The 12448-nt window shown below is 54.4% G+C and overlaps 5 protein-coding genes across 5 annotated transcripts; 3 read left to right on the top strand and 2 right to left on the bottom strand.

Annotated features, from left to right (window-relative positions):
* Positions 1-460: 460 nt before the first annotated feature.
* Positions 461-1869, top strand: EX895_005172 (uncharacterized protein; the record flags this gene model as incomplete). The annotated part of the gene is made up of 3 exons (XM_029885766.1): positions 461-463; positions 1157-1395; positions 1833-1869. The coding sequence occupies 3 exons, from the start codon at positions 461-463 to the stop codon at positions 1867-1869; spliced, it is 279 nt and encodes a 92-aa protein (XP_029737618.1).
* Positions 1870-2731: 862 nt separating this feature from the next.
* On the top strand, positions 2732-4522 carry EX895_005171 (uncharacterized protein; the record flags this gene model as incomplete). The annotated part of the gene is made up of 1 exon (XM_029885765.1): positions 2732-4522. The coding sequence occupies one exon, from the start codon at positions 2732-2734 to the stop codon at positions 4520-4522; it is 1791 nt and encodes a 596-aa protein (XP_029737617.1).
* A 199-nt stretch (positions 4523-4721) lies between these two features.
* EX895_005170 (uncharacterized protein) lies at positions 4722-5792 on the bottom strand (the record flags this gene model as incomplete). The annotated part of the gene is made up of 1 exon (XM_029885764.1): positions 4722-5792. One exon carries the CDS (start codon positions 5790-5792, stop codon positions 4722-4724), a length of 1071 nt encoding a protein of 356 aa, XP_029737616.1.
* Positions 5793-8857: 3065 nt separating this feature from the next.
* Positions 8858-9697, top strand: EX895_005169 (uncharacterized protein; the record flags this gene model as incomplete). The annotated part of the gene is made up of 2 exons (XM_029885763.1): positions 8858-9418; positions 9518-9697. 2 exons carry the CDS (start codon positions 8858-8860, stop codon positions 9695-9697), a joined length of 741 nt encoding a protein of 246 aa, XP_029737615.1.
* Positions 9698-10404: 707 nt separating this feature from the next.
* Positions 10405-11889, bottom strand: EX895_005168 (uncharacterized protein; the record flags this gene model as incomplete). Its single annotated transcript, XM_029885762.1, has 3 exons — positions 10405-10527; positions 10701-10979; positions 11887-11889. 3 exons carry the CDS (start codon positions 11887-11889, stop codon positions 10405-10407), a joined length of 405 nt encoding a protein of 134 aa, XP_029737614.1.
* Between the last annotated feature and the right edge of the window lie 559 nt (positions 11890-12448).

Raw genomic sequence — 12448 nt, 5'->3', positions numbered from 1 at the left:
AAGTTCCCACGATCCGACCATTGTTGAAGTAGATTATCGCGTCCTGCTGCCTGGTACAATTTCTTGAAAATCCTCCAGGATCGTTTGATTAAAGTGAAATCAGAGGCCTGCTCGAATACAGGGCCTGTATTCGAATTTGAACAATTTCTAGTCGACGGCAGGGTTGCGAAGTTTTGTGGTTGCAGAACCACTATCTTGGGATCCCTCCCAAGAAGCGGTTGCGGCGCAAGTATGTCACTCGATGCGCTCGACGGAGCATCTTCTGAAGCGGTGGTAGCAGCCAGCGTCAGGAATTTCGCAGTGTCCGAGTCCAACGCAAGCAGAGCAGCAGCGTGCGCCAATCCCTTCTGCGTGCGTGAGAGAGTGGCAGAGTGTCGAGCCTTGGACAGAGGCTAGTTGACGCTCCTCGCCATCGTCCAGCTTTCCCTCCATACCAACCTCACATACATACATAGTCAAGATGGTAAGTGTTGCCAGCAGCGATGGCAACGGCTAAGATCGACAACGATGCAACTGCGACTATCGCTCATACCGCGCAACGAAGCGCCATCAGCACGCAACATCCTGGCACAGCATCAGCACGAACAACAGACGTCGACAATTGAATCATCTATACACTCGACAAAGGCGATGCCACAGCATGATCGGCACACGAAGCGATACCGACGCGACATGATTCAAGCTTGGTCTCATGACTCGCACGTTCCGACAGCAAAGGCACAGCAGCAGGAATGATAAATATGTAGCAGGAGCTGTCCATGCGACGAGTGTCGACCATCTATACGCCGTCCTCGTTGACATAACGGCATTATGTGGCGAATGCTTCTGTTGATTGCGACTGTCAACGATAGAATTCGTTCATGTTGGAAACAGTCTCGCAACAGCACGGTCTACAGAGTATCGTTACCTTGCAAGCGTGCAACTCGATTTGCTCAATGAATGGAAGATCGACACCTAGCGACCATACTCTTCGCTGCCGACACAAGTGCTTGCACACGAGAGATTCCAACAACAGCCACCCACACCACTCCCGCCAACTCGTGCGCCATTGTTGTCGCATCGAAGCCGTTGCCGTCACATCGTTTGCATTGTCCACCAATCATCCCACCAGAACCAGATCGACTAACATAGCGCCTCCTTCGCATCTTGCCAACAGTCGAAGCGCACTGTCAAGGTTGGAATCACCGGAAAGTACGGTACCCGTTACGGTGCCTCGCTCCGTCGTCAGATCAAGAAGATCGAGATCTCGCAGCACTCCAAGTACACCTGCACTTTCTGCGGCAAGGACTCGGTCAAGCGCAAGGCTGTCGGCATCTGGGAGTGCCGCGCCTGCAAGAAGGTCATGGCCGGCGGTGCTTGGACCCTCAGCACCTCGGCTGCTGCCACTGTCCGATCGTAAGTGTTTTCTACATCCAGCATTACCGGCGCTATCCATCGAAGTGATTGGGAAACAGAGCAGCAGTGTATCAGATGGAAGCGCTCGGCGGAATGACATGGCCGCAGAGGAGTAGGCAAGGAAAACAGGGCGAAGGGTTGGAGTGAAGTTGGACACTGGCGCGGCGTGTCACTGCTAGGAGGTTGCAGACATGCCGAGACTCCCTGAAGACTTGTTGCGCAGCAGAACCTCTGTCAATCTGCTTCGACAATGCATTTCGAATCGTTCGTTCCTCTGGATCACGGTATCATACGGAGGAGGACAGGAAGCTGGCAGAAAGAATGGTGGAGCTGGTACATGTGCTCTCCTCGCTCGGTGTGCGCCATTCGTAATCTCGATCGACACGAACAGCATTCACTGACACTATCGTTCTCCTCCCTCTCTCACCTCCCAACAGCACCATCCGACGTCTCCGTGAGCTCACTGAGGCCTAAGCGATTTGCATCTTTCTTCGCCTAGTCCCCCTCATCTGCAGTGTTTCGCTCTCGTTTTCTCGGTTTCCCTCTTTTGCTTCGTGACATCTACCCATTCATGTCGCTTTGTACACAAGTTATCACCTCACACACTACATCGCATTCTGCGTAGATACGGCATCTACGCTCCAAAATACTAAGCCAGCGCATCCCACCCACGGTGCGCGGTTCTTCTCACGTTCTATTGTTCTTGCTTTCGCTGTATGTCGGTTGAGTACTGTTGCTTTGCATCTGTGAACCGCGCTCAAGCTTTTCGATGGTTCAATGTACAGGGAACCGCTTGAGAGTCGTCTGGCGAGGGGAGAGCCGTCGAAGCCAAATTGACGGATCGGGTGTGCTCTCGATCTGATCCGATTATCGTCGCACCTTCTGCAGTATATTGATGTGTTTTTGTGACCTCAATATTGGCTTCGATTTCCTTATCTGAGATGTGCTCAACTGACCGGCAATATATTTCGATTCGCCAAGTATCCGTCCAGTTCGGCAAAGGTGAAGAGCGAGGAGAGAAAACTTGTGTCGGAACAACGAGCTCCGCAAAGAGAGTCTCTACTTACACGGACCATGCACTTGGGAACGCCGTCGATGTCGGGCCGAGTTACGTACGTTGGCAAATGATCGCTACGAAACGGAGGGACTCTGGGAGTGTTTGCATTGCCGCATGAGCGCGAGGGGGGTTCTTATCATTGCAACCTTCAATACTTCCATCGATGCAAATGTATAAAGGGTCGGATAACGAGGAGTAGCATCAAAGAAGAACCTCATCCCAACACACAAGAACAGCAACAACGGCGACAAGGCGAACGTCAACGCCTATCCGAACAACATGGCGCGAATCTTGGCCGCATTTTGCAGCGTGCTTGTGCTGCTGCTGGCCCTTGCGGTCTCATGCTTGCGAGCCACGGTCAGCGTAGCTGGCGCTACCGGCGCCGGTGCTGCGTACCCAGATCTGCTGGATGCCGGCATCACGCAGCTGGCAGCCGGCCTCGAGCGCGGCGACTACACCAGTGCTGACCTGGTTGCAGCGTACCTAGCGCGCATCGAAGAGGTCAACGTTCACGGGCCCGGGTTGCGCGCAATCATCGAGACAAGTCCAGTAGCGATCGACGAGGCTCGGCGCCTGGATGATGAGAGGGCGCAGGGGAAGACACGCAGCCCGCTGCATGGGATACCGATTGTGGTGAAGGACAATGTAGCGACGGATTCCCGGTTGGGGATGAACACGACGGCGGGTAGTTATACCTTGTTGAACTCGATCGTGCCCGGGAATTCGCCGTCGATCGCGACGCTGTGGAAGGCAGGGGCGGTGATCCTGGGGAAAGCGAACATGTCCGTGTGGGCGCAGGCGAGGGGGCTACAGAACCAAACGCAGGGTTATAGCCCCCGGGGCGGGTTCAGCACCTCGGCGTACTGGCCCGCTGGCAACCCGTGCTCCTCATCGTCTGGCTCAGCAGTAGCAGTTGCCGCGGGTCTCGCAGCCGCTTCCGTAGGCTCCCAGACGTCCGGGTCCATCATCTGCCCCGCGAACTACAACAACATCGTCGGCTTCAAGCCCACCGTAGGCCTCATCAGCAGAAGCGGTATCATTCCGATCAGCGCGACCCAGGATTCAGCGGGCCCGTTCGCCAAGACCGTCAGGGACGTCGCACTGCTGCTCACCGCCATGGCGCACCACGGTCGCGACGAGGCGGATAACGCCACCTGGACGCAGCCCGAACATGTACAGAGGGGAATCGACTATGCAGCAGCCGACCATTTCCATACAAAGCTCGACCACCCGCTGCAGGGCCTCCGACTGGGCTATTCGGGCGAGACGTTCTTTGCTAACGCTACCACGCAAGGGTTCGACGAATCGGTGTCGAGTGCGTACAGGAACTCGATCCGAGTGCTGCGTGATTTGGGAGCAGAGATGGTCGAAGTCACGCTGGACTGCATCGGCGCGAACCAGACGGATCCGGCGCAGACGGCGTTCTACAATGCAAGCGACCCACTGCAGGACGTGCTGTTCCAGACAGAAATGCGCTACGGTCTGGAGGCATACATCGCACAACTCCAACACGTCCCTTCGGCAGTATACGATCTTGGCGGGATCGTCTACTTTGGCATCGCCAACCCGTCGCTCGAGCTAGCCGGGAACCAGACCGACCAAGGCTACCTCATCCAAGCGCTGCAAACGAGACCAAATGCCACCGTCAACGCGTACCGAGAGCGCGGTTTCAATCTCTCGCGTGCAGGCGGGATCAAAGGCGCCATGCAGCGCTACAACGTGCACGCGCTCGTCTCGCCGAGTGGTGGCAACGCACCGCTGTACCCGATCGCCGACCGCGCGCAGTATCCCGTGATCGGTGTGCCCATGGGCTTCTACGCCAACGACACCCGCGTTGGAGACGAGTTCCCCTATTACCCTTTCCCGCGTGCCCCAACGGGGATCAGCTTCACAAGCACCAAGTGGTCCGAGCCGCTGCTTCTGCGCATCGCACATGCCTACGAACAGGCGACCCTCGTTCGACAACAGAGGCAGCCCTACGCTGCTGCTCGTGCCAAGAGCCAGATCAAGCAGCTTGTCCCACCAGGCGGCGGCGGGGAGGACAGCTCGCACCTCAGCTTCAACCATTGAGTGTCGAAGACTTGAAAAGATTGTTGCAATGCACATGGTTGCGATGAATAGATTAAAAATACACTCTGAGAAAGAGCTTGCGCGCATTGAAGCGCAAATGAGAGAGAGAGAGAGTCTCGTTCGTCTACTAGATTGCTTTTTTTGCAGAACGAGCAAGTCGAGCAGGTCGAGCAAGTGCGGCGCGAGCGAGTGTGCGCCATCACAGCACAATATCCCTCAAGTTGTTGGTCAAAATGATGTCCGTTACACTGGCCATGACGATCTTCAAGAGCGAGACATCGGTAGCATTGGTAAAGCTCGGATAAATTTCCTTGGTCGGGCTCTTGTTCAACCTGCAGAACCTCGCCTTAAAGTAACTCCTCGCCGCATTGAAGTCCTGGTCGTGGCCATCGTAATCCGGAAAGTAGTGCTTGATGCTCGAGTATGCAATTTTCTGCCTAAACACATCGACCTTGTTGAGGAAGAGGATCATCGAGGTGCGCGTAAACCACTTGGAGTTGCAGATCGAGTCAAACAGCATCAAGGCTTCCTGCATCTGGTTTGAGTCCTTGTCTTCGACCAAGCACGAGTCGTAGCCTGAAAGCGCCACACAAAAGAGGACGGCGGTGACGTTTTCAAAGCAGTGAATCCACTTTTTCCGCTCGGATCTCTGGCCGCCGACGTCAAAGATGCGGTAGACGCGGTCACGCAGTGGGAAGGTGGTTTCGATGATGCCTGTGGTCTTGTTGCGACACCGCAAGATGTCGGACTCGGTGGGAGTGTAGGAGGGGCTGAACAGGCGATCGATGTCGGAATAGTAGTACGACATGTTGTCCGGTACAGCAGCTTCGTTACCCCTTCGGTAGACCGACTGGACGCCTGCGTCGAGCCAGAGATCCTTGAGGGCGAAGAGGTAGTTGCTGGGAAAGGGCTCGTCTTCCGAGATATCCGGGTAGGTGATGAAGAGCGCGAGATGCTCGACGTTGTTGGCATCTTGGAAATCGACGGCCCACTCCTCCATGACGTCGAGGATGGTCTTCATCCCTTGAACAAGGTTGAGGAAGACGAGTCTCCTGAAATTCTCGCGTTCCTCGTCGGTGAAGGGAATGTGGTGGATGATGCGCATGGATTTGAGGATGGTGGATTTGCCACTCTCTCCTGCACCCAAGAGGAGCAGCTTGACTTCTCTCGAAATATTCTTTTCATCCTCTTTGATTTGTCGATCGAGTACTCTGCTCTTCTTGTACTCGGGCGTGTCTGTTGCCTGCTCGGCAGACAAGCAAGCGCCCATGCTGGTCGAGTCTATGTATGGCTATGCAAGCCGTGAGCGGTTCGAAACTTGTTATGGTATGGCAGGCCAAAACGCAGGACGATCGCATGTAGCAGGCACCGCGGCCGTGAGACTGGAGTGTGTCCTGCCTCGCTCGCGCTCGGAAGGGAAGAGATGCTTGTCGTGTAAGACTTTCGAGACCGTGAGAAGATGAGTAAGCAAGTTGGTCGGAAGCGTGCCGACGATGGGTTCGCAAACGAGCTTGAGTGGGTCGATGGGACAGACAGAACGATGGGTATAGGGACCGATGGGTATAGGGACCAATGCCGATGCAGACGTACGTGGTGGTGATTTTAGAGGTGCAAGCAGAGTCGTGGCAAGCCGAGACGACGATGAGGAAGAGGAGGCGGACGAGGCGAGCAGGAGCAGCGTGAGCCAGTTGAGGCAATGAAAAGGACGAGGAAGCGTGTGCGCAGATGCCACGATGTTGGACCCGTGATTTTTATTTTTATCTCTTACTGCACAGAAGGCTTCTTGGTGCTTTCCTGTCGAATCTCCATGCGGGGAATCCGAGCGCAGCCTCAGCGCACAGACAGACGAACCCACCTTGGATGCGAACGGCCGAAATGCTCTTTCTCTCCTCTTTTCTTTCGACGGCAGGGCCCGCTGAGATGAAGGCCGGGTAGGGTGGGCTGCGAAGCGGGCGCCTTTGAGACCCAATCGAACGAGCGCACGAGCGGAACAGACCACAGTGCACTGCTTCTTGGTGGTGTGGTCGTGTGCGTGCGAATTCGAGATGGGCCAAGTTTCGAGGTTGCAACAGATTTGACAGCTAGACGAACCGCTTGAGACCCGAAAACTTGCAGAGACCAAGAGTCTGTCTTTCGGAGTCGACACCCCAGAGTAACACTCTGTGCATAAAGCACAAACGGGCTTTGCAGGTCTGAGATATTATTCTTATTTATTTGTTTATTTATTTTAGAGTCGAGAGGTCGGGATGGTGGCTTGGTATGGTACTCCCTGCATACACCATCGCTGAGCAGAGAGAGATTGGATAAGGCATTGTGACCCTTTGTCTCTGATGTTAGTGTGGGAGAGCAAAAGGCAGCCAACAGGCGTGGGCTGGGATGCCTGCTGAGGTGGGCCGAATTGTGCTGTCCACCGTCCGTGGCTAGTCTTTGCAAGTGCATGCGTGTGGTGGAATGGTGTCGGATGGCTAGCGGCAGCGGTGGTGGCTTGCTACAGCGTGCATGACTGTGCCGTAAACGACGTTTTTGTTCTTCTTTCGATTTATTTTTTCTTCGTCGGAAACTTCTGCCTCACACTGTGCGCTCTTAGCGCCGTCCGCCGTCCGCTGTTCATTTCTTCGTGGCGATTTTGAAATTTGCCGCAAAGATGAGAGGCAGAACGGTGCTGCAAGTCTTTGAGTCGGGAAGCAAGCAGCTGACTTTATATTATTGTTAACCGCTTTCAAGGTGTGCGATCCGGATATGGCAAGCAACCAACGCCTTCCCACCTTGGCTTCGCTAGTGGCTAGTAGCGTTTGGCTCTTTCTTCCAACATTCAACCTCAGCATCTGGCCGCATCCCAAAGGGTCAGTAAGCATTGACACGGATCCTGGCCATGGAGCCAGGCAAACAACTGAGACAAGGACGACGATTCAAGGCTAGCATTGTTCATTCGGGAAGCACAAGTGGGCCGGGCAGGGCAGAGCGAAGCAAATGGTGGATCTCATCCGAGCGCGGATGCCTCTTTCGCAATCGTCGTCTTCAACCGTGCAGAACGAGATCCTAAGAGAAGCAGATTCTCGACACTGAAAGCAGATCCTCGACCACTCAAAAGAGGAAGTTTGAAATTGTCGGGAGCGGCCACCGCTGTTCAACGCCATAGCCTCCCTTTGACGTGAGATGGTAGCGTGCGAAGGTACATCGTGCAAGCTCCCGTCTCGTCTCGAAAGAGATCTTGCTTGTGTTCTTCGAGTCCGGCTCTTCGGCAGATCCAGGCTGTCCCTAAGGCGTATCGCGCAGCTCGGCAGGTTCTTTCGGCTCGGCTCGGCTGCACACAAGCGCACCGGCGTCCCGTTTCCAGGGAGCAAAACGACCGTTACCACACCTTCACACGCCCCTACTTGCTTGCATCAGCGAAGCAGAACAATGGGTCGTCTTGACCATGCTCTCCTCCGCGGCGATGCGGGATAACTTCGTTCTGAGCTCGAGTCGCGCAAGCAACGCCTCGTGAAGCGTGTCGAATGTCGGCGCATTGTTTGGTCGTGCTGAGATACATTGCGCCGGGAACAGTTGTCTGACGCCATGCATCCGTGGGTGCTACATGAGCTGTTGTCGCAATCTAGAGTCACTTACGTTGCGGCGTCCTTGGTTGCCATGTGTGCAACAACAAACCCGCATCTTCTAATTCACCGGTTCCACGGACGGCGATAAGTTGAGCGCTCAAGAACAGCCACCTTTCCCATGCTTGATGTGCGGTTGTTACAGAACCAAGCCCCCCATTCAGCCACGCTTCCATGCAGCGACCAAGTCGCTTCACTCGCAGTATCAACCCTGCGACGCCTTCTTCTCGACGTCCTTTGCAGGATGGTTTCGCGTGGCCTTGATGTAGTGCGATAACTTTAGCCTACCCTGGCTAGGTAAAGGAGGCAATGCGAGGCCGAACGTTATGCAAGGGTCATATTGGACTTCGAAGGCGCTGACCACACGCTTGCCTCCCAAACCTCGGTCCATGTTTTACTTTCGGTTGTCCAGACACATGAGCAGGGGCGCTCTGGTAACGCGGTCAGGTCCGCGACCGCTATACGCCACAACGCACAAAGCGTTCCTATGCAGTCACCTTCTGCTCCGTCATAGGAAGAAACGATGAGGATTTTTCTCTGTTTTTGAACGAGACTTGCTTCAATCTCACATATGTAGACGCAAAAAAATTCAACGCCGCTCGGTGCCGACTTCGAAGGAAAATTTGGAAGGCCAATTTGGAGGTTTTGAGCTTTTGCTTACTTGTTCATCATCATCACCTCGTCTGATCACCGCCATCAAAACTCTGTCTGTTCCACATACACATCGACGAACGCCACAATGTCGTCATCAAGAACCATGCTGGCCCGCTTCTCGCAGTCATTGCGAGCATCTCCTTCTCCCGCAGCAGCCGGCGCGGCACGCTACTTCTCTTCATCGTCTCGTGCATCACAAGCACCCATTCTTCCACCCACCAAACCTGCATCTCAATCGCAGCCATCGCTGCCGCCAGCACCGAAGTCCCAAATCGAGCAGATCAAGCAGTACCCAGCACACCCCTTGCTCCAGTTCTTCCGCACACGTCCACACGAGATCAGCGACAAAGCGCTGGGGGGTACGGCCGCGTACGAAGAAGCCAGTGGCGATGCGGTCTCGGCACCAAAGTACTTCGTTAACCTGCCACACGCTGTCGACCAGACGGATCTGGGACGCGATGCCAATAGCAGGTCGTGGCTGGCGAGCGAACTGCGCCTGAAGAGCTCCAAGGACCTGCACACGTTGTGGTACGTGCTGCTCATGGAGAGGAACAGATTGGCAACGGCGTGGGAGGAGCTCAACCGTGTGGGGGCTAGACAGGCCGCTAGGATGTGGTCTGAAAACCTTGGTCGAAAGAACCACAGAGTAAGTAGACGTCCCCTTTCCAAAAACTGACTGCACCGGCTCTCGCGGAGAAGATGCTGACGAGATGCCTCTGCTCTTCTATTTGTCCCGCTTCAACAGGTTCGCAAATCCATGGCTCGCATTAAATTCGTTCTCAACGAACGTCGTCTGGCGCTCATCGAGGCACAGAAGCAAGTGCGCGAAGCTGTCGCCGCTCCCGAGCCCGGTCAAGGTGGCAGCCTCTTCGAGGAGGGTGCCCCCGAGGATATCGCTCAGCCATCTACCACTACATCGGCATAACACTCGTGCTTGTCCTCTCGTTCTCTTTCTTGATTGCTATTCAATCCCATACACATGTAACAGTATCTCCGACCAATCAATCTCTTACGGCATCATGGTCAGGCTTGCATACAGTGTGAGGAGCCGCTTCATAACTCCATGGCTTGATGCATGGTCTGTATAGCGTTGGATTAATCAAAACTCATGCGGTCAGTGAACATCGTGTCCATCAGTCAGCCAAAAGCGGCTAGACGCTTGAACCTTGCTTGATCTCACATTGCCAACCTCATGCACAACCGCTACCGAAACGAACGCAGATTTGGGAACAGCAACATGTCGTTGGATGAATGACACCGCCTTCTTTCGATATTTCGGGGTGTGTGTTTTGGGGGGAGGAGCCTCGTCGCAGGACCTAGCAGGAAGCTCTGCGCGAGTAGTGCATGGAGAAGAAACGTGGTTGATGATACAATTGCAGTCGTGTGTATGAAGAAAAAGGAATGCCGATGCAGTGCGTGGGGGGATTTTTTGGCTGGAAAGCACTCGATCGCATCCGCATTTGAGCCGGTGTGCAGGATTGCCGACTTCGAAAGAAGGGGCGAAAGCTCGTCGGCAATGACGTTGACCAAATGCAGGGTGCGACCCACGGATGCAAGTCCATAGAAAAAGAGAGGGGCGGAAGAGACTGCTGGCTGGGCGATAGGAAGAAGCAAGTAATGGTATTGGAACGTTTACTTCTTCTTGGCAGCCTCGCTGGCCTTGGTCTTCTTGGTACCTCGGACCTTCTTGGCACGGTTCTTGCGCTCCTTGCGGAGCTTTCGCGAGGCCTTCTCGGTCTTCTCGGCGAGCCCAATCTGTTGGGTGAATCGGAGTAAGGGTGAGAATGGTCAGTATGTCTGTCGGAAGAGCGGGCGACGACTGGTGCGATGGCGATCCTTGGTAGCTTGCTGATTAATGCTCCATATCTATGTTGCGCATACTCCAGCAACACTACCAATTGTCGATCTCTCGTGAAGGAAATACTCACTCGGACAAGGCGGTGCTTGGGCTCGAACTTCATCGAGTCGCGCGAGTCGTAGATGAGGGCGAAACCAGTGGAGCGTCCACCACCGAAAGCGGTGCGCATGCCGAAAACGACGCACTGCTCCTTGGGGGTCTTGTACATCTCCGAGAGCTTCTCCGAGAGCTCAGCCTTGGAGACGTTGGGGCGGGCAGGGTGGATGACATCCAGAACCATCTGCTTCCTCTGGAGCAGACGGTTGGTGATGAACTTGCGAGTTCGGAGGGTGACGGGAGAAGTGGAGTCCTGTCGAGTGTAACAGCATGTCCCGCAAGGTGCCATAAGTGTGGTTAGTAATTGGATGCCATGCATGATGAGTGACGTCGCGGCCCAAAGCCCTTGAACCAGATCATGAGGGAGAGTCTGACGCTGCTGCTGCTGTTCTGCCGTTGGAAAACTGTGGTGTGTGATCGAAAGCGGGTTGACAATCGGCGAGGAGATAATGTGCAGTAGGCTGCAAGGTCGAACCAGGCCATACTGAACTGAATGATTCGAATGCCATTCCCAAACGATTGGCAGATTCCGGCAGGCGTTACAAACCGGCTTTCTCATGCTTTCAACAAAGGTCGAATTGGTTGGAAGTAGATCGGCGCCGAGACTCCGCTCCTAGCCTGAGGCCCATAGAACACCCACTTGAACCACTTCGTATGCTTCGACAACCTTTCAGGCGATAGTCGTCGTAGACCAGCACTGCTTTTGTGCAGATCGGTGGAACGTCTAACACCCTAAGACGTGAAGCGTGTCCATTTTTCTCGCCTCCTATTTCCTCCTCAGTGTCATGAGCGAGAGCTTTGATGACCGCCATGCCACTGGCTTTGTTTCAAGGGGTCCAAGTGCCTGCTGGGTTTGTGTGCCGATCTAGAGAAACCAGCTTGAGGCTCGCAGCAAGATCGAATGCCTTATGCCGACTAAAGACTCTTTGTGCGTCGACGGCATCGTCGAGATGATGTCGTGATAAACTCGTCGTCTGGATCTGGATCTGCTCGGTTCATGCTGTCGTATGCAATGCGAGATGTCTCTCCATCATGCTGTGGATCGTGATGCGCTGTGTGGTGCGTCTGTCGTAATACTACTAGCAGCTAGAGCAGCGTCGGTTGTCGTATGATCTGGTTGACGAGGTCGAGGGTGCATCAACGGTAATGGGCGTACTCACCATCTTGACGAATTCTTGGTGGTAGCAAGGAAGAGTAAAGGATCGTGTCGAGCCAAACCTAGCAGCAAACAGCGCTCATCTGCACTCATCCACGCCCAGCTCACAGTCGCTCTAAGTCCCTCTCGCTCTCTCTTTCTCCTCCGTCTCAGTCTCCTCAGTCTCAGTGTCGACACTCACTGCTCATTCGCGCCAACTGACATTCTTACTCTCTGGCGTGGACTTGGAGATCCCCGCCCCTCGCCTTGTCGAAAGTGCTTCTTCTAGCGGAGCAATTCATTCTCAACCTCGTGTGCTGCCTCCGAGGCACAAAACCAGCGACGTCGGTGGGAAGAATTTAAGAAAATCTGGAATTCTATTGGGTGTGAAAAGTAAATACAAGTGTAATTCGCAGAACTTGAATTCAAAGTGGATCGCGCGACTTCAACACAACAGATTCACCGCCATTTTCTGGAAAGCGTGGGAACTTTTCTTTTGGACTACAAAGGAACGAGAAGGTCTCAACGGGGCAGTTCACCCTCAGCATCGATCGGGCGGTCCGCTCTTTGTCGATACTTTTGAGATC

The sequence above is a fragment of the Sporisorium graminicola genome, chromosome SGRAM_6, assembly GCF_005498985.1.
Source record: "Sporisorium graminicola strain CBS 10092 chromosome SGRAM_6, whole genome shotgun sequence".
In the NCBI taxonomy this organism is placed as follows: domain Eukaryota; kingdom Fungi; phylum Basidiomycota; class Ustilaginomycetes; order Ustilaginales; family Ustilaginaceae; genus Sporisorium; species Sporisorium graminicola.
The sequence above is the reverse complement of the archived record's forward strand: the minus strand, read 5'-3'. Positions and strand labels throughout refer to the sequence as shown.